Consider the following 21565-nt stretch of genomic DNA (forward strand, 5'->3'; position numbering starts at 1 on the left):
TACTGTGCTTATGCAGCTGAGCTGGGACTGGGCACATAGAAGGTGCTCAGTAATAATTATTGCTCAACTAAAATATTGTTTTGGATGTTGAGTGTGTGCTAGTCTCTTCCTTGCTTTAAAGAACAGGAGTGATTTCAGAGCCGTCTTTGACATGGATGCTCTCCATAAAATTGTCCGGTAGGTTTGGTTTTCAGTTCATGACAGCTCGCTGAGTACTCATTTCACTCCTGATATGTGTTTATAATGTTGAAAAAGAAGTAGGTGATGTGTGTGAAAGCACTTTGCAGAAGCTCGTGCCACATGGTGTGGCTTCTGCTTACAAATTCGCGTGTCCCAGACCAGACTCCCCAGGCCCCTCCCCTTCCTGTTTCCACATCTGCTCCGCTCTCTGGAATCTGTGAGCTGGTTGGTGGTATGACTCCTCATCCTTTCTCCTAGGCTAGAACCCACATGGTCCTCCTTCACTCTAATAACCACATCCTTATTTAATCATCACAAAATCCTGGCAGTTTGTCCCCATGCCTCTTCTCTCAGGTCCAGCCTTTTTCTGCCACTTCCACCATTCTGGGCCACTTCTCTCTAGCCTTGACAAGAGCACGACCCTCACTAATGAACCTGAACCTGTTTTAGTGATGGAGGCATGTGGTCTTCATAAAACCACAAGGAACCCTGGAACCCTGGCCCAGATAAGTAGCTCCAGATACTTCAGCCAAGCGTGGTCAGCTCATCTGGTCCTGGTCACTCCCTCAGCAGCTCCCCTCAGAGCTTAGCTCCCCTGTTCTCTACCCTTCCGGAACCTCTGTCTGTTTCTAGGGCATAACCTGCTCTCATAACTGCTGGGTTCCCTTGTCCAGGAAGGCAGGAGTCACACCCCGTTTCTCTGTTACCAGCACTCAGCTCAGATCCTGGCGCAGAGGAGGCACTTGAGACAAGTTTCTGGAATGAAATCAAACCAGCTATGTCTACATTTTGTTTTTCTTCCAGAGCAGAATGCTTGTCACTTCCCGTTAGAAACTTCATTCTTGAGTTCTTTTCTAGTTCATCAGAGTCATTTTGACTCAGGCTTGTTACTGTGCTGATATAACAGCGCTATCTTGCTGTCTTGCTGTGAGTGTGTTGAGCACGTTTCCTATCTCCGTTGCAGAAATAGTTGGTGAAGATGTTAAACGCAGGGCCAGTTAGACATTAAATGTGTATTATCCTTGACCAGAATATCACATGCAGGGATTAGTCCCCTATTCGTCACCATGCCATCTGAGAAAGTTGATTGGCTTATTTGGATTTCAGCTTCATCGTCAGTGAAATGGGCACAATGACGTTTGTCTCACCTACATAGATGTGACTATCAAATATAGTCGGAAATCCCTGGAAAGGAGAGAGTGCTATATACATGTGAAACATTATTAAGAGAATATTGGTTTTAAACATTTTCCTCATTGCGCCATGAAACAGTCAATAATGAAAATTTTGATCTTTCAGATTGAAAGAGGAAACGTGGATGGTACAAATCGAATGATCCTGGTAAACCATCTTGCCTACCCCTGGGGACTTGCTGTCTATGGCCCCTTCCTTTATTATACCGATGAAGAATATGAGGTCATTGAAAGGGTTGACAAGGCTACTGGGGCCAACAAAATAGTCTTGAGAGATAATGTCCCAAATCTCAGGGGCCTTCAAATTTATCAAAGACGTGGTGAGTATTTGTCATTGAAACATACATACTCATGGGTGTATATATATTTATTCATGGGTGTCTGCACACTGACATGCCCACACAACAAACCCACATGCGCACAAAACTGTGTGCATACACATGCATGCAAACTGAAATTACCCCAAGATATTTAAAAAATTATAGCCATGTCTTAAGCATGGCTAAGTGTCAAAGACTAAGCTGGCATCTGAAAGGCCAGATTGACTGCAGAGTAAACTTACTCCCATTCTTTCCACGGCACTTTAAACTCCTTACTTTGCTTTTATTTTTTTTTTTTTTTTTTTTTTTTTTTTTTTTTTTTTTTTTTTTTTTATGCGTTACGCGGGCCTCTCACTGTTGTGGCCTCTCCCGCTGCGGAGGACAGGCTCCGGACGCGCAGGCCCAGCGGCCATGGCTCACGGGCCCAGCCGCTCCGCGGCACGTGGGATCTTCCCAGACCGGGGCACGAACCCGCGTCCCCTGCATCGGCAGGCGGACTCTCAACCACTGCGCCACCAGGGAAGCCCCTTTGCTTTTATTTTATCGTACTCCCTGACATATTATGTATGTGTTTATCATCTGGGATCTTCATTGGAAGGTAACCTCCATAAGGACAGGTATTTCGTCTGTCTTGTTTCTTACTCTCTCCCCAGTAACTAGAATAGTTGCTGGAGCATTGGAGGTGCTCAGTAAGTATTTGTTGGGTATCTGCTGGGAAAGTGATTAACATGATAGAATTTTTTTAATCTTAAAAGGAATACTCTTAGATGTTGCCTTTTTCAATAGATTTTTTTCCCAGAGATAATCTAACTTCTGATTGGCCCCTTTATATTAACATTATGATCTGGAGATTATTTTTTATAATTTTGAAATATTTTATAGCTTTTAGTCCCTAGCCAAAGATTTGTTTGCTGTCCTATAACCTAGGTTTGTTACTTGGTATTATTTTATTGCATGTTCAAAAAGCCCTTAAATATTCTTATTTAATATACTTTAAATCAAATGCTCATTACAGTGTTGATCATGTAATTAAAACTGATATAATTTAAAATGCCAGTACATAGGTCAAGAGGGCAAAAAGAGAAAAAATTAGAATTTGTTGACTGACCTCCCTAATTCCTCTAATTCTTGAATGATTTGTGGAAGAAAAACAATTGGTGCTCCATTCTCTATTATTATATAATATATAAACTATATAACTATTATATAGTTGTGGTCCTGTTTTAAACCTCTGTACGTGTTAATTCTATAAGCAGTAGGCTCTCCAATATTGTTTTTAGGTTAAATCAGATTCCATGTTTTGTTACTTACTTTTATAATGACTTATTTGGTGACTCAGTTGAAAAATTTGACATGGAGTGGCAAGTAGGTGGGGTGAAAAGTTACAAACTAATTTTGATTTCATTTAGGCTCCGAATCCTCAAATGGCTGTAGCAACAACGTGAATGCCTGTCAGCAAATTTGCCTGCCTGTACCGGGAAGACTGTTCTCATGTGCCTGTGCCACCGGATTTAAACTCAGTCCTGATAACCGGACCTGCTCCCCATATCACTCTTTCATTGTTGTTTCCACGCTGTGGGCAATCAGGGGCTTTAGCTTGGAATTGTCAGATCATTCAGAAGCCATGGTGCCAGTGGCAGGCCAAGGTATGCCAACTCCAGTATAAGTCACATTTGACTCCATCTGGTGCCATGTTGAAGTCCTTGGTACCATAAAACATTTCTCCACGTCTGGATTCGGCACATAAGGAAGCTTGTTTATCCTGCTTGATAACCATATTCACATGTCCTCATGACTCATCTCTGTTTTCTTATCTCTAAAAAGTCATGGATCTAAGTTACCATCTTGTAAATAAAGTCACTAAGTTTTTCAACCAACTTTTCATTTTGAAAAATATCAAATGCAGAAAAGTTGAAAAAATGGTATAGAGAACATCCTTATACCCGCTAGATTCAACCATTCTTAACATTTCACCACATTTGAGCCTTCAATCTCTCTGTGTGTTTATGTGTGTATACATACATATACATATATTTTGAATGAACCTTTTGAAGATATATTGCAGATATCATGACACTTCACCCCTGTCTACTTAGCATGCAGCTTGAAGGGCATTATCATCTAATTCATATTTTTTCCTGTTGGCCTCATAATATTTTTATAGCTGTGGATTTGTTCCAGCCAAGGTCTAATCAAGATTCACGCATCGTATTTGGAATGTCTGTTTTGTGTCTTTTGATCTGTAGTAGTTACCCCAGTATATTGTTATGACAGTGATTTTTTTGAAGAGACAACCCTATTGTCTTTTTAGCATCTCACATTGAGGATGTCTGATTACTTCCTCATAGTGTCGTTTAACTTGTCATTCAATTTATACCCTGATTTCCCACGAAATGAAAGTTAGGTCTAATTGCTTGATTAGATTGGGGTTGAACACACTTGAGAAGAATCCTTCACAGAGGAAGCTGTGTCCCTGATACAGAACCTCATTAAAAAGGACATAATGTCAGCTTGTCCCCCTCTTAGTAATGCTTAAGCTTGATCACTTGGTTAAGGTGCTCACCGTGAAGTCTCTGCTTATTTTCCCCCTTTGTAATTTGTATGAAATCTTTGGGGTCACACTTTGGTACCCATGAATGTGTTTTTCCCTGGGCACCTTTTATTCATCGGTTTGAGCCATTGATGATCCTTGTCTGAAATGATTATTTAATTGGGCATTGCAAAATGGTGATTTTTCTTGTTCTATCATTCCTTCTACATTCATTCTCTTTTTAAAATAATTAATTAATTTTTGTCTGCATTGGGTCTTTGCTGCTGTGTGCGGGCTTTCTCTAGTTGCGGCGAGTAGGGGCTACTCTTTGTTGCGGTGTGTGGGCTTCTCATTGCGGTGGCTTCTCTTGTCGCGGAGCACGGGCTCTAGGCGCTCAGGCTTCAGTAATCGTGGCATGCGGGCTCAGTAGTTGTGGCTCACGGGCTCTAGAGCGCAGGCTCAGTAGTCGTGGCGCACAGGCTTAGTTGCTCTGTGGCTTGTGGGATCTTCCCGGATCAAACCCGTGTCTCCAGCATTGGCAGGCGGATTCTTATCCACTGCACCATCAGGGAAGTCCCTACATTCATTCTTCTATAAAGGAGAGCTCTCCTTTTTACTGTCACATGCACTCAAGTTTTTATTTTTTTAATTCAGTGTAGAATCATTTAGCATAATTATTCTTTTGATGCTCCAGGCAATCCATTTTGGCCGGGGAGAGCCTCTCAAAGTGGCTGCCTGTATTTTTTCGACATGATCCCATTAGTGTTCGAGTGCTTCCTTGTTTCTTGGTCTAATAAATATGTTCCAGGCTCACCTTGTACCTTCCCTTCCCAAACCTATAATTAGCCATTTCTCCCAGGAGCCAGTGCTCTTTACTGTGGGAAGTGGTTTTTAGAAACTAAGATCCGGGGGTAAATGTGCTCATTGCAACTGGGAAATAAATAGCTTTATTTCATAATGGGGGCATGGTTGGAGCAGGGGGGTTTGGGAATGAGAGTTTGAGAGGAAGGGCAGACATTTTTAAAACTTCTAGTTCAAGCTAGAGTATTGTTTAATGATCTTTTCTTAAATATTCTAGGACGAAATGCACTGCACGTGGATGTGGACGTATCTTCTGGCTTTATTTATTGGTGTGATTTTAGCAACTCTGTGCCATCTAATAATGCAATCCGTAGAATCAGACCAGATGGGTCTAGCTTTACAAACATCATTACAGATGGGATAGGAGAAAATGGAGTCCGGGGTATTGCAGTGGATTGGGTAGCAGGTGGGTAGGCTATATAGTGATTTTATTGAAAAGGCTTTTCATGTTTGCATTTCTTATTTATTTATCATCTTATTTATGCTATAAAGTTTAACATAAGTGCGACAGATCTGTTTTTCTGAATGTTTATTGGGATTACTTAAAATAGATTGAATTGTGTTTTTAGAATAAACGTAACAGACTTGTGTCTGTTAATGATAAGGTGTTTCAGCTGACAGATTCATTAGAGATTATCTCATTTGCTTCTATTATTAACAGGATCAAACTGTAGGCAAAATGGATAGAAATATTTAATTATGTAGGTTTATTTCCCACTTAGATGAGCATCTAATTTCTAAATTAGAAATGTCTAAATTTTCAAAGAGAAAGGGATATCAAAATATAATGTAAACCATGAAATATGACATTTACTTTAAAGGTTAGCAATTTTACTTGCCGAATTCTTAATTGCTTCCTCATGTTAATGTATGAAAACCGTTTTGATTATTAGGTACTTTATTGTAGTTAAATTGAAATGCCTGACCCAATATTACATTAACTTAGCTATACTGATTCATGTACTTAATTTTGGATTACCACTGAATTTTAATGATACACTGACAAACAAATGTATTATACTTCTAGAATATAATCCCGTTATATCAAAATAGGTATCACTGTGTGTTATCAAGCTTGGCAAATAGATATCACTTAGAAATATTAAAATATATTATGAAAATCTAGATACTATAATAGTTAATTGCCAATAGTAAACATGGTAATATGGTTAGGTAAGGCTTTAATTTGGTTCTTAAATTCCATTCTTGATTACAAATTTACTACATTATTTCTGAGGATAGAGATAAAACAAGGGTCAACAGCCTATAGCCTGTTGGTCAAATGCAGCCCACCACCTGTTTTGTAAGTAAAGTTTTGCTGGAACACAGCTATGCCCATTCATTTATGTATTGTCTATGATCGCTTTCATGTTACTGTGGCATGAGTATACTGTATACTCTGCAAAGCCTGAAATATTTACTCTTTGGCCCCTTACAGAAAAAGTTTGCCAACCCTTAGTAGCAGTACAACAGACTTCTGACTACATGGAATCAATGCGGGCTCCCTCTCTATTCCTTAAACTATCTTCCTGCCATGCTTTTTATTCTAGCATTTACATTGTTCTTTAGTGCCCAAAGGCAAATGGCCTTTTGTTTTGGTGACTTTAGAAGGTCCTTGGGATGAAAACCTCTACACTACTTAGAAAGGCAAGAAAAGATCTCGCGTTAATGCCAAACAGAAAGAGCATTTGATGACATAGGTAACAACCTGAGATATTGCTGGCTCTCACTCTTTGCTCCTTTCATCATGTTGGAGTAGAAGGTATGTCATGATAATGAGTCTTTGAAAATTCAGGTAGAAGAGGAAGGACATTCTGGAAAATACACCTTTCAGTAGAAAGTGGGTTATGATGTTTGCTATGAATTCGGATCTGCTTTAGAAGCTGAAGAGAGTTACATTCTCTTTAAATGTGAAGAAACAATCTATTTAGTTCCTAAGAGTAAATATTTATTTTTCTAAGTCTAAACTGAGATATTAACCTATCATCCTGGAAAAGACAACATATACTGACCCAAACCTCAATCTTACAAACGGTATCTTCTTCTTCCTTCTTGTTTTTCCATTCATCAGCATGCTCTTTCATTTTTCTGCAGGAAATCTTTATTTCACCAATGCTTTTAGGTCTGAAACACTGATAGAAGTTCTAAGGATCAATACCACCCATCGCCGTGTTCTCCTTAAAACCACAGTGGATATGCCCAGGGATATTGTTGTAGACCCCAAGAACAGATACCTCTTCTGGTCTGACTATGGACAAAACCCAAAGATTGAACGTTCTTTTCTTGACTGTACCAATCGAACTGTGCTTGTATCAAACATCGTTGCCACACCACGGGGCTTGGCATTGGACCTTAGCAATGGCTACGTTTATTGGGTTGATGATGCTTTAGATTTAATTGCAAGGGTCAGCATTGATGGAGGGGAATCTGAAGTAATTCGTTTTGGCAGTCGTTACCCCGCTCCTTATGCCATCACTATATTAGGAAATTCCATCATATGGGTAGACAGGAATTTAAAAAAAATCTTCCAAGCTAGCAAGGAGCCATATAAAGCAGATCCACCAACAGTTATAAGGGACAATATCGACTGGCTAAGAGATGTGACCGTCTTTGACCAGAATGCTCAGCCCCGGTCACCAGCAGAGGTCGACGACAACCCTTGCTTGGAGGACAATGGAGGATGCACCCATTTCTGCTTTGCTCTGCCTAAACTGCACACCCCAAAATGTGGCTGTGCCTTTGGGACCCTGCAAGGTGATGGCAAGAGCTGTGCCATTTCATCAGAGAATTTCCTCATCTTTGCCTTGGATGATTCCTTGAGGAGCTTACACTTTGACCCTGAGGACTATAGTCAACCTTTCACAGCAATAAGTGTGGAAAGAATTGCCGTGGCCCTAGACTATGACAGCATAGATAACAGAATCTACTTCACACAAATTTTACAATCTGGAAAAGGCCAGATTTCCTATGTCAACCTGAATTCAAGGAGCAGTTCTCCCACCGTTGTTGTTTCGGGTAAGTGCACGCTACGTGTAGCTTATCTTGGAAGGAGACACAATAGGGTCAACACACGTGGATAACCCAGGGGTTCTAAAATGCATATTGAGACTCTAACTTCTTTTTGTGTTTTTGTTGGTGTATGTCCAGGCATAGGGAATCCTGAGGGCATTGCCTTTGACTGGATCAATAGAAGAATTTATTACAGTGACTACACCAACCAGACAATTAAGTCCATTGCCACGGATGGGTCTAAGCACACTGTGATAGCCCGAGTTACAAAGCCAAGAGCAATTGTGTTAGATCCTTGCCAAGGGTATGCCATGGTCTGCTTATTTCTGGAGGGAGTGGGGTCTGAAATTATTTTATGCTCATAGAGAGCCAGTGTTTTGTGGGCTTGTAGCACTGTAGCTACAGATTCAAGGGTGAAAGAGCATGAGTGACTCTACCTGGGATGGAACTCCCATTGATGCTAGGAAAATTGGCAGCATACTAGCGAATTAATGCTCTGACTCAGTAAATCCACATTGGGCAAGTTGTATGGATGGGAATGGAGTAGGGTTTCATTTTGCCATATTGGTGTCAATTTACAGTTAAAGAATGCTGCCATCTTTCTTAAGTAAAAAGAGTGAGGTTCTTTGTGATGAATTATGACTCCTTTTGGATCACTAGGTACATGTATTGGACCGACTGGAGTACTAATGCCCAAATTGAGAGAGCCACACTGGGAGGAAACTTCCGGGAATCCATCGTGAACAGTGACCTGGTCTGGCCCAACGGGCTCACTCTGGACTATGAAGAAGGCTGTCTCTACTGGGCAGATGCTAATCTGTATGTGTCTTTGGTTATTCCTGCGGGTGTTGATGAGAAGATTTCTTCCTCCCTCTTCAAAAAAAGAGGGATATGCATAATGTGATGAAATATTGGTGAATACATCTGTGAAAACTGATCTATATCATGAGGTTGAATAACTGTGAACTGAAGGCATCTAAAGATGCATTACTAGACAAGTTAATTTCAACTATAATTACAAATGTAGTCATTCAATTTATAATTTACGGGCCTCATGTAAGTACCATAAAATCTGAATGACTTTTTTTTTTTTTTTTTTTTTTTTTTTTTTTCAAAACGGGCTGTCACACTTTTATTTACGTAGTCACACCATATATTTCAACGTAATTCGCATATTTTTTTTTTTTTTAAATATTTATTTATTTATTTATGGCTGTGTTGGGTCTTCGTTTCTGTGTGAGGGCTTTCTCCAGTTGTGGCAAGCGGGGGCCCCTCTTCATCGCGGTGCGCGGGCCTCTCACTATTGCGGCCTCTCTTGTTGCGGAGCACAGGCTCCAGACGCGCAGGCTCAGTAGCTGTGGCTCACGGGCCCAGTTGCTCCGCGGCATGTGGGATCTTCCCAGACCGGGCTCGAACCCGTGTCCCCTGCATTGGCAGGCAGATTCTCAACCACTGCGCCACCAGGGAAGCCCTGAATGACTTTTCAATGCACACTGATAGTAAGTTTTCTCTGGGCTTTTAGCGTTCAGTATCTTGTAAAAACATTTTCCTTCAGTCTTTGTCTTTTCATTGTCTTCTCAAAAAAGTTCTTTCTTCTGTGCCAGCTTCTTCTCAATTTCATAGTGTTTTGCTTATAAACTTCTGTCAGCTCTAATTTTATATGTAACTCTCCAAGTACTCCTGAAATTACTCACATTCCAATCATCCGAATGATTGAAGAGATGAGATGATTTTGTTTATTATGGCTGGTGTCTGCATGGTGGGAATCTTAACTTTTCTTGCTTATTTTCTTATGATTTTGGTCTTGTGCCACTGAGCACCTAACAACTTCATCTTTATTTTCTCACTTGAAACAAAGCAGTGATGTTTTGTGTCTAAGTTTGGATCATTCTAGGTAAATATCTCAAAGTAAATGACAAATGGAAAAAGTCATTAAGGGAGTGGGAAGGGAAAAGTAATTCACATTTTAAAAAAATATATTTATTTATTTGGCTGCATCGGGTCTTAGTCGCAGCATGTGGGAATCTTTAGTTGCAGCATGTGGGATCTAGTTCCCTGACCAGGGATTGAACCCGGGCCCCCCGCATTAGGAGTGCGGAGCCTTAGCCACTGGACCACCAGGGAAGTCCCATGTAATTCACATTTTATTGAGTGACTACTCTGTGCTAAACACCGAGTTCCATGCGATACATGTATTATTTCATAATGCTCTCCCGTTTTCAAATGTTAGTCTGGTTCCCTTTGTAGGATTACTCGTGGGTTATATTAATATGTGGAAATCAATGATTTATATAGGCCATTGTTTGATAAGCAGATGAAGTTCTCCCATTACCAGAAGAAACATTTCTTGCTGCCATAGGCTGCACTTGAAAAGAAAGCTGGGGGCTTGTGTAAAGCCATGGTTGGGCTCAGGCATTGGGTTCCAGCTGAGGAACGTATTCTTTCTGGATTCCAGCTTTTTTTTTTTTTTTTTTTCCCATCTTCGTTTTAGGCAGAAGATTGAGCGCATCACTCTACAGGGCCTGGAGCGGGAGGTCATTGTCAGCAGAGCCAATAATCCTTTTGGTTTGGCTGTCTATGGCCAGTATGTTTACTGGACTGACTGGTTCAATAAAAAAATTTACCGAGCAAACAAATATGATGGGTCAAGTCAGACTGCAATGACCACGACTCTTCCCTTCCTGCCTAAGGGTATTCGTGCTGTCGTGAAGGACCAACAGCAGTGTCACAATCCTTGCGATCAGTTTAATGGGGGCTGCAGCCATATTTGTGCACCAGGTAAGGCACTGGCCATGAAGCTAGACTCATGGAGAGTAATAATAATGATGACCACTAGTAAGGAAGGCTGAGGGAATATTCAGCTCTAATAGGAGAAAAAATTCTTTTTGTTTTCAGAGTAACTTATAAAATAGATTTCAGGGTTTGTATGTTGAGAAGAAGACTTTGAAGGGTTTCTTTTGTATTCCATGTGGAGCCTTCTTACAAAGACATTTTTAATTCAAGCTTGATGGAGGTAGAAAGAAACATGCAGGTTAGGCTGCTGCATCTCATGTCTTGAATAGAAATTTCATCAATGAGCTAACGTTCCTTATAAAAGGATTTAATTCTTTCACTTAGGAGGTACAGTTTTTAGTGGATATTTTAGAGTGTGGTGTGTGCTTCAGAAGTGTGTTTTATAGAGAACAACAAATTCATAGGAAGACGTGCCTTTTGAGACTGTTGCTTTGCAGATTTTGCTGAGAAGGTAGAATCATTGCTAACGTTTCAGTGAAGACGAGATAGTGGTTTAAAGATTAAGGTGAAGTAGCCACATTTATTAGAAATTGGTGGTGGTTCTTATTGATGGAAAAATGACTCAGAGTAGAGTTTCCATGGCTTGTCTTATAGCGTGTTTAATATAGAAGCTGTGGCCAATGCTCTTCTGGAGGAGAAAATATGAATGTTTGCTACACAAATCTTTAGCTTTTCCTGGGCCTACCTTTCTTCAGGTCCAAATGGCCCTGAGTGCCAGTGTCCACACGAGGGCCACTGGTACCTGGCCAACAACAATAAGTACTGCATCCGGGATAATGGTACAAGGTGCCATAGTTCCAAGTTCACCTGCCTCAATGGGAACTGCATCCCAGAGCAGTGGAAATGTAACGACATTGATGACTGTGGTGACAGCAGTGACGAGCTGGAAACTCTCTGTGGTGAGTTGGACTCTTGGAACTTTTGTTAAGAACTCACAATGTACCAAGTGTTTGGTCCTTTTAGAAGTGAAAAACATTTACTCTGAGAATCTAGACTTGCACTTTGCTTAAATCACACATAAGCTGATATATGTGCTGTGAAGTAGTGTATGATGCTTTATTAGGAAGCACCTCTATAGTGGTTAAGAGCAAAGGTGCTGGATGCCATTTACAGTCTGTAGAGGCCTGGGAAAGTTACTTAACCTCTCTGAGCCTCAATCACATTAAAGCATTGTGTTTGAAAACTTAACGTGATTAAATTTAATGTGATTGAGATAAACTTATACATTGAGATGGTAGAGAAATGGAGTGACTTTGCCATTTGCTTAAAATACTTCATTTGCTAAAAGAAGCATACAAAATATTTGCTTAATCTAACTAATTTAAAGTGTTATCTCACTTTGCATGCAGTGCGTTTTGCCTTGGAAGGTAAACCCAAAGTGTCTTATTTTATTTGCTTGTATCTTTTTAGAAAATGGGATGATGCTTTAATCCAGAAGCTTCTTCAATGTTTTTTTTCCCCCTCCTCTTAGCGTATCACACCTGCCCTTTGACAAGCTTCACCTGTGCCAACGGGCGATGCGTCCAATATCGTTATCGTTGTGATCACTACAATGACTGTGGTGACAACAGTGATGAGGCAGGGTGCCTGTTCAGGGCTTGTAACGAAACCACGGAATTTACTTGCAGTAATGGAAAGTGCATCCCGCTTCACTTAGTCTGCGATGGAATGGACCACTGCCATGATCACAATGCTTCAGATGAGAAAAATTGCTGTAAGTTCATCTTCAGTACTTGTGCTTTGGAGTCTTGAAGTCTTAGAGCTTGGGAGATGAAATTTTTGTATAAAGACAATGCATTTTCTGAGAAAAAACCCCATAGTATTCATCTAAAACATACATTTCATTTTAATACAGTCTACTAAGCGATTTTTTAAAACTATTCTACCTAGTATTTGAATTATTCACCTAAATTTATGGATCTGTACAACCATTGACTATTTAACGTACAGCATTTTCTCCTTGGTTTATACATCTGACGGTTTTAAAGCTTTACCAGTGGTTACTGACAAAAATGATTGATTAATGTGTTGTGTTTAATGTTTGTTGTGCAAAAAGGTATGTAGTACAGTGTTGACTGAAATGATTTGTCTCTTTAGTTTTTCTGGTGAATTGCTTTTTAGTGAATTGATTTTCCAAAATTTCTGGGATTTGCACTTTAGAATCTTGAGAAAACAAAAGGGCGGAGCGTGAGCACAAATGTATTTTTAGTTTGGGTATATCTACATGTTCCATTGCTTTTTTTTTTTTTTTTTTTTTTTTGCGGTATGCAGGCCTCTCACTGTTGTGGCCTCTCCCACTGCGGAGCACAGGCTCCGGACGCGCAGGCCCAGCGGCCATGGTTCACGGGCCCAGCCACTCCGTGGCATGCGGGATCCTCCCGGACCGGGGCACGAACCGGTATCCCCTGCATCGGCAGGCGGACTCTCAACCACTGCGCCACCAGGGAAGCCCTCCATTGCTTTTGTAGGCACTTAAACACAATATTTATTCGGGTGTGCCCTTTTTTTTTTTTTTATCAACAAGTGGCCAATCTGTTTCATCTATCTCCCCAAACTTTTTTTTTTTTTTTTTTTTTTTTTTCCTGCGGTACGCGGGCCTCTCACTGCTCTGGCCTCTCCTGTTGTGGAGCATAGGCTCCGGACGCGCAGGCTCAGCGGCCATGGCTCACGGGCCCAGCCGCTCTGCGGCATGTGGGATCCTCCTGGACCGGGGGCACGAACCCGTGTCCCCTGCATCGGCAGGCGGACTCTCAACCACTGCGCCACCAGGGAAGCCCCCAAACTTTATTTTGGGTATTTTAATGCAACTCCCAGACATACATATCACTGATAAAGACCTTCTGAAAAGCAACTACTATGCCAGTATTATGCCCAACAAAATCAACAATACTTATTTAATATCCTCTAGTACTCAGTCCATATTCAGATTTTATCACTTGTCCCCAAAATGTCAACAGTTGCTCTGTTCAAATTATGATTCAGGCAAGGTCTACACATTGATTTAGGCTGGAATTGAGGCCTAGTGATTTGATTACATTAGACTCAATTCTTTGGGCAAGAACACTTCATAGGTGGAGCTATTTCTTGTCGTATCACATAATGAAGCACATAATGCTTGATTGTTCCACTTTAAGTGAGGATGAAATTAATTAGTGAATTTAGAAGTCAGCCTGAATCTTCCCTTAGGAAGTTCCCATCAACCTTTCACCCACTGGTTTTAGCATCCGTGGATGGTTGTTCCATAAATTCATTATTACTTTAAGGGTTACAAAATAGACATTTTAAAATTTTATCGTTCCTTGCACATTTATTAGCTGACGTTCCATAAAGAAGAAATTTCCCTTATTAACTATTTTGTTACCCTGAAATAAAATTCTGCAGCGTAAATGTCTGATTCTTTCCCTTTGTCATTTTTGAGAGTAATGAGTTGGTGACCAATGAGCACTAAGTTTTTGCTTTGTTTTGTTTTTACTATTGTGTTAAACTCATGGATTTTTACGTTTTTGAGTTGAAATGCAGTGAAGTAAGTTACTGGTTTCGGTGCTTAATTGTTCTATCTTCGGCCAGCAGGAACCCTGGTAAAGTTGGGTTCTCTGTTATTTTGACTTGACCCCATTCAGTCTTCCATAGCTCAGACTTGTACATTTCCTGTCTCAGACCTGGAATTGGCCTCATTCCTTTTGTGGTATTTAAAAATTACCACAGTGTTGCATTACCCATTCCTATTTGGCTTTTATTGCTTCTAGGCCTTTTTATTGGATAGAGCTAGGAAATACAATTCTTAAGGGGAAAAAAAACGATATTGGTATTTTCCATTTTAATTTGAGATAACAGGTTTTTTACCTTTTGGATTTTATAATCATGTCTCTTTTACTTAAAAATCTTGGTTTGTAATAAGTGACATTAACATAGTCACTTATTTTCTTTATTCTATAATAATTTCAACATGCCTATAATAATTTCAAAGTAACCACACGAATACAATTAAAGATTTTAGGTCCTTCTTGTTCTTAGATTATTTCCCACTAGGAATATGCAGTCATCTGTTACTGTTTCCAAATTTTAGGAATTGCTTTTCTTTATCTGTTTTTATTTCATTATGTTTATTTATACAAAATAATGTGCATGGTTTCATAGTCAAAATTATACAGCAAGGTGCATTCACAGAGTCCTTCTTCCTTGTCGTCTCCACCCTGCTCCCTCCATACTATTCTCAATCTGTTCATAGGGGTTACAATTTTCATTAGTTTTATCTTTTCATCATTGTTTTTAGTGTAAGCATTTCTTTCTTGCTAGACATACACATTGCCATCATTTTTCTTACACAAAAGATAGCCTAGTGTTCTTCTTTCTTTCTTTTTTTTTTTTTTTTTTTTTTTGCGGTATGTGGGCCTCTCACTGTTGTGGCCTCTCCCGTTGCAGAGCACAGGCTCCGGATGTGCAGGATCAGTGGCCATGGCTCACGGGCCCAGCCGCTCCACGGCATGTGGGATCTTCCCGGACCGGGACATGATCCCGTGTCCCCTGCATCGGCAGGCAGACTCTCAACCACTGCACCACCAGGGAAGCCTCTGCTTTCTTACTGTTAATATATCCTGGAGATCATACCATCATTCCTTATCAATATACAGAGATCTTCTTCATTCCTTTTTACAGCTACATATTACTCCATTGTGTGGATATGCCATCATTTATTTAACCAAGAGTGGGGAGTCATGCTGATGCTATTAAATAATGAAAACAGACAATTACAACTATAAAGCAGCCTCCCCTCTCCTCCATGGCCTGTGGTATCAGCTGGAAATATCTCTTTTTACTGTAGAATGTATGGCATCCCATAAGTGTCATGGATCATGCCTCTGTGATAGCTTTGAACATCCTTCCCTTCTGGTGGTTTGATTCTGCGATAGATCTGTTAGCGTGGACGTGTATGATGTGTATGTGGTGGGTAAGTTCCAAATGTTTATCTGGTTGTCTTTTTCAAGCTGATCGCACGTGCCAGCCTGGATATGTAAAATGTATGAATTCAACTGTTTGTATTCCTCATCTTTTCTTGTGTGATGGAGACAACGACTGTGGAGATATGAGTGATGAAAACCCCATTTTCTGTGGTAAGATAAAACTGCTTTTCCTTCTGTGGTTCCAGGGATGCATGTCTTGAGCTAATGCAAAGATACATCGCCTGGGTGTTTGGGCTAATTTCAATTTGTCATCTCAAATTGACCTTGTAAGTAGATTCAGTAGGCAGTTACTTTAGGATGTAATTGTAGGGGCATAAGAAGCCCCTTCTCTCTGTTCGCTGGCTGGATGCCTGACTCCAAATATTTCTTCCAGAGACCAGCTCTAATGCCTAACTTTCTACAATTAAAGACCTTTTGTCTTCAGGAACTCCAGGCAGAATCTGCACATTGAGCCCTTGTATTTGCTCTCAATACATTTGTAGTAGCCATTAGTAACTGAAATAATTTTTCTCTCTTTTTCATATGTTTGACTTTCAGAAACCTTAATTGCATATTTAGCCATTTGGTTTAATCAAATAATTTCCTGTATCTATTAAACTAAAAGGCCTTTCTTAAGCACGATGATTTTGAGACTATTGGTGTAAATAGATGCATCCTTTAAGAACTTAGTGATTGTCATCAGGCCAGGTTACAGTCCAAGAGCAGAAGTCAGCTGTAAAAACAGCAGCAAGAGGTAGCAGAAAATCTAGAAAACACATTAGACCAGGACTACCTCAGGTTATGCGAGAAAAGAATCAATGTTCATGTGTAGGCAGAGTCATTTACTCAAATGAATTATAAGGATGATTAAAAGCAGAACTTTGCTAACTCTCTAGAATCATGGTCTAAGATGGCTAAAAGATTGTGTGTAGGGTGAACTCAGATTTGGTTATATTGTTGATTTTGCTTTTCAATAGCATTTATTTTATTTTATGTTATGGCAGAAAACATAGAACCAAGTTTTCTTTTATCTATAATTTGTGATCTCATGTGTCAAAAAATAGTCTTTTGGTATTTCTAACAAATGCAATTCATTTTTGAACTTCTGGAATTTAGAAAAAAATTCTGGGAAACTGGAGTGGTATTGCTCTCCCATACTCTTCCCTCCCAATGGAAAACTTATACAAAAACTCATTTCCCAGGCCTCAGCCTTCCTTTCTTGGCAGCTCGTATCCAGATCAGAGATACAGGCAGATTATTAGGAACAAGCTTGTGTGTTGCTCATGGGTTTTATCTTCTTTGCCTCCTGCAGTCTCTAAATCGTGTAAGAGCGATGAGTTCCACTGCACATCTGGATCCTGTATTCCTAGCTTTTGGTTTTGTGATCACGAAAGAGATTGTTCTGACGGCTCTGATGAACCTGACACTTGTGGTAAGAGAGTAAGCAAGCATGGGAAGCATTGTAATGCGGCTGAAGACCCTCTTCCGACTACTTCAAATATAGACTATGATTCTGGCTGCGGAATGTTTGCACTCCTTGCTGAAACCACTCAGCAGACATTCATTAAAAACCTGCTCATGCAGGGCACTGGGTGGGTTGCTGATCAGGATATGCAGGCTGCTGATCGATGCAGATGAAAAGAGATTATGTTGGTGATGCACCTGGTACCTGCCTGGCTTGTAGAACTCAATTAATAGTAATTGACTCTGAATTGGAATTTCTGAACTTGGCTGAGTTCTGACCCATAAGACTGTGGGAGGATCCAAGAGTGATTGAAATCATCATATACAGGTGGAGGGGGCATACGAGGGGCACATATTTCTTTCTGTTCTGTGTGCCAGCTGAGGAGGTAGGGTCCATGGCCATCTGAGCTTCCTGAGATGTTCCAAGGACCTTCTAGTTATATTCTTAGAGGCAGTTATGTGTTGCTTGTGTTTGAAGGCTACTATTTACCTTTGCAAGTCCTAATCTATATCCACACACAATTTTTTTACATAATTTAAAAAATACAAAGGTAAAATCTAATACATTGCTTTTTTGTCTGTCAATATTGCTGTATAGGGGTCAGCAAACTATGGCCATGGGCTAGCTGCTTGTCTTTATAAATAAAGTTTCATTAGAATGCAGCCACATCCTGGCTATGGCTGCTTTTTTGCTACAGTGGCAGTGTCAAGTAGGCGTGACAGAGAACATATGGCCTGTGAACCTAAAATATATACTGTCTGGTTAAGAGAGAGTTTGCTGACCCCTGTTACAAAGTCTTCGTACTCCTGTTTAATGGCTGTGTGATATTCCATTGAGTGGTTATATGATCATTGAGTTAACTGCCTCTATTTTAAGCATTTAGATTGCTTTATTTTTTTTCCTGTATTATAAATATCACTGCAGTAAGTACCATCACATATAAAGCTTTTTTTTGGAGTGGTATTTTCTTTTTATAAATTTATTTACTTATTTTTGGCTGCGTTGGGTCTTCGTTGCTGCGTGCAGGCGTTCTCTAGTTGCGGTGCATGGGCTTCTCACAGTGGTGGCTTCTCTTGTTGCAGAGCATGGGCTCTAGGGTGCACGGGCTTCAGTAGTTGTGGCACACAGGCTCAGTAGTTGTGGCGCACGGGCTTAGTTGCTCCACGGCAATGTGGGATCTTCCCGGACCAGTGTTCGAACCTGTGTCCCCTGCATTGGCAGGCAGATTCCCAACCACTGCGCCACCAGGGAAGTCCCTGGAGGGGTATTTTCTTAAGACCATTAGCCTAGTTTTGCAGCTGAATTCAGACTATTTTCTATTCCTATCTTCCCTCAGGTTCAAATTCTGTGGCTAGTAGAATGTGATATTAGAAGCTCTTTGCCAATTTCTTTTTCCCCAACACTAAGAGTTTTGAGAAAACAAAGGGCACATAGAGTTTTGAAGATCTGTAAGGGAAATAATAACTGTTAGGTGGGTAGAATAGTCTTAGAGATTGGTTTAAATATATGAACTATTGGTTCAAATATATGAAGAATAAATATAGTTTCCAGACTTCTCCATGGGAACAAAGGTCATAGTAATAGCAATTAGTACCAACTGTCTGACATATTAAAGAGAAGTAAACACACAATCTAATATGAATGTATTCTCATAATATGCAGAGATATATTTTTTTCTAGTTTTATTGAGATATAATTGACATACAGCACTGTGTAAGTTTAAGGTATAGAGCATGATTTACATACATCATGAAATGATTACCACAATAAGTTTGGTGAACATCCAATACACAGATATTTTAAAGAAATAGTAAGATGTATATAAAAGAGTAAAATCCCCATTCCTTCAGCCTCCTACAGTCCCCTCCCTCCCTAGACATAATCACTATTAAGTGTGAATTCTTCTTATCTTTATCTATATATCCTGACATGTAGTTTTTAAAACACAAATAGGACCTTACTACATATATTTTTTCTGCAATTTCCCCCCAACTTTTTTTTTAGCCTAACAGTAGCTTGTCAGTTAGAAAGTGCAGCTCTATCTCATTCCTTTGCACTGCTGAATATTGCTGTAAAGTATGGGTGTTCCATGTGTTTTTATCCCTTTCCCAGCTGATGGATATTTAGGTTGTTTCCATTTTTTCACTATAAGACATAATGCTAGCATGAACATCCTGCATATGTGGGAAGATTCTTATAGGCTAGATCTCTAGGAGTAGCGTTCCTGTGTCAAAGGGGATATGTTTCTTTCAAGGCTGTATTGATATGTACTCTTTTCTTACCAGCTTATGAAAGGTCATGTTTCTCCTTACTGTTATTATTGTGCTGTATTTTTAGTGGTTAAAATTAAATTTTCTTTAGTCCTAGGCTAATTTTGAGGGGTCTCTGGGTTTATTGGCATATGACAACTTGATTCGTTGACATGTGGGAAATGATTAAAGAACTCTAATTGGTGTTCTAGAAAGCCCATGCTGTAGTAGGCTTCTCTCAAGATTCCTGGACTGCAAACCACTCTTCTCACCAAGAGTGCTTTTTATATTTTTTCAGAGTTTTCTGAGCCAACATGCTTCAGTGATGAATTCAGGTGTGACAATAACAGGTGCATCCAAGTAGAGTGGGTCTGTGATGGTGATAATGACTGTGGGGACATGAGTGATGAGGATGAAAGACACCACTGTGGTAAGTGCAAACGACCAATTCCTCTGCATTGTCACATTCTAGGGAAACTCAGTAGATTTGTTTTTCTGTCTTTGGAGTATATGGTTGTCAGAGAGGTTCCTCTTTGTTGAATGCACACAGATAGAATGTTACCTTTATTTTTACGCCCAAGAATGTTTGATATCATCCACTTAAATGCTTTAAAAGGATGAAAAATGATTTTAATGTTTACTTTTTTTCTGTTGCATTTAGATAATGGAAATAATGTCCTACATTTCTAGAACAGATAAAGAGAACTCAGTTGGCCACTCTTAATAGCAGTTTTAATAGCGTTGCAACTAACTGTGCCTCCAGTTTTATCCATTATCCTAGAGCTGTTAGGGGGTGGGGGGGTCATTCCTTTTAAGTGAATTATGGAACAAACTATGGAACACCATCTCCCATTACCAACAGAGCATAGAACTCTTAGCTAAGTTGTCTTGGAAGAGTGTCTTTCCATGGTAGGATAATAGAAACAATGACTCCATGATGTTTGCATTTGATTGTTACCTCATATGTCCATGACTTTGGTGGTGGTCCCTGGTTCTACATATATTCTATGAAATGGGTGGTTGACAGCTACACAAACATGGACTGTAGCATATACTTTTCTCCCATATCTCCTCACCAAGACTCCCTTCCTCTTGTCTCCTCTTTACCCTCAGTGAGATTGGATAAAATACCTGTATTTTATTCTGCAGGCTTTCATGATTACATGTTAGCATCTTAGCTCTTTCCTAACAGTGTCTTGGTTTCTGACAACTCTTACTGACATACACGGCTCCTATATACCTAGGAAAGAAGCCCTAGCTTTTTGGAAAATTCTATGACTTTGAGCTATCTAGTCAACCATTGCGAGCTTCAGTTTTCTCATCTGTAGAACTGGCATAAAAATGCCTATCTCACATTGTGTTTGAGTGATTATACTTTGTAAGCTAAAAAGTGTTACCAAATGTAAGGGATTTTTGGTATCCAATTAATAAAATGTGAGTAGTTTTGATAGGCCTAAGGGAAAAATGTGACCTTACATTAATTTTATGGAAAACTAAATGAGGTGCTTTATTACCTGTACTTTTTACTTCTGAAAAAAATTAAAGATCCAAAGCAATTAAAATGAAAATTTGGGAGCATAGTTTGTCTACCTATTTTCCCTTCATTTCCTTTCATCCCTCAGACTATTATGTAATGTCAAGCAAGACAAATAATGCTTCAGAATGAATTTGACTTCTAGAATGAGCTCTCATGTGATTTCTGATTCTCATGTGCTTTGGTTTCAGAGAGTCACAGCTGCTCAAGTTCTGAGTTTCTCTGTGTAAGTAGCGTGTCTCCATCCAGGAGGTGCATCCCTCAATCTTGGGTTTGTGATGGCGATGCGGATTGCTCTGATGCCTATGATGAGCACCAGAACTGCACCAGGAGATCCTGCTCTGAAACGGAGTTCACCTGTAGTAATGGACTGTGTATCCCCGACTGGTTCAGGTGAATTGGGGATTAAACAATCTACAAACAAACCTAAACGTCCATGAGGCAGGACTGGGGCCTGGAGCCCATGGTAGTTTTAGTGGTCTATGAAAATG

General features: G+C 39.9%; 1 protein-coding gene and 1 non-coding gene across 5 annotated transcripts in view; one reads left to right on the forward strand and one right to left on the reverse strand.

Moving 5' to 3' along the window:
* Positions 1 to 21565, forward strand: part of LRP2 (LDL receptor related protein 2) — a 199709-nt gene that overhangs the window by 123293 nt on the left and 54851 nt on the right. For 3 of the 4 annotated variants that reach the window (XM_032637870.1, XM_032637871.1, XM_032637873.1), the window contains 13 exons: positions 1480 to 1693; positions 3103 to 3339; positions 5302 to 5490; positions 7179 to 8099; positions 8232 to 8397; positions 8754 to 8912; positions 10585 to 10871; positions 11582 to 11785; positions 12358 to 12600; positions 15872 to 15997; positions 17139 to 17258; positions 19839 to 19970; positions 21266 to 21467. In XM_032637870.1, coding sequence (XP_032493761.1) covers positions 1480 to 1693; positions 3103 to 3339; positions 5302 to 5490; positions 7179 to 8099; positions 8232 to 8397; positions 8754 to 8912; positions 10585 to 10871; positions 11582 to 11785; positions 12358 to 12600; positions 15872 to 15997; positions 17139 to 17258; positions 19839 to 19970; positions 21266 to 21467 — 3200 coding nt within the window. The remainder of the gene's footprint in view (positions 1 to 1479; positions 1694 to 3102; positions 3340 to 5301; positions 5491 to 7178; positions 8100 to 8231; positions 8398 to 8753; positions 8913 to 10584; positions 10872 to 11581; positions 11786 to 12357; positions 12601 to 15871; positions 15998 to 17138; positions 17259 to 19838; positions 19971 to 21265; positions 21468 to 21565) is intronic. The other variant, XM_032637872.1, reaches the window with a different exon arrangement.
* On the reverse strand, positions 10145 to 10217 carry TRNAR-CCU. The gene has a single exon. It is a non-coding gene; the product is annotated as a tRNA-Arg (tRNA).

Source organism: Phocoena sinus, chromosome 7 (genome assembly GCF_008692025.1).
Source record: "Phocoena sinus isolate mPhoSin1 chromosome 7, mPhoSin1.pri, whole genome shotgun sequence".
Lineage (NCBI taxonomy): Eukaryota > Metazoa > Chordata > Mammalia > Artiodactyla > Phocoenidae > Phocoena > Phocoena sinus.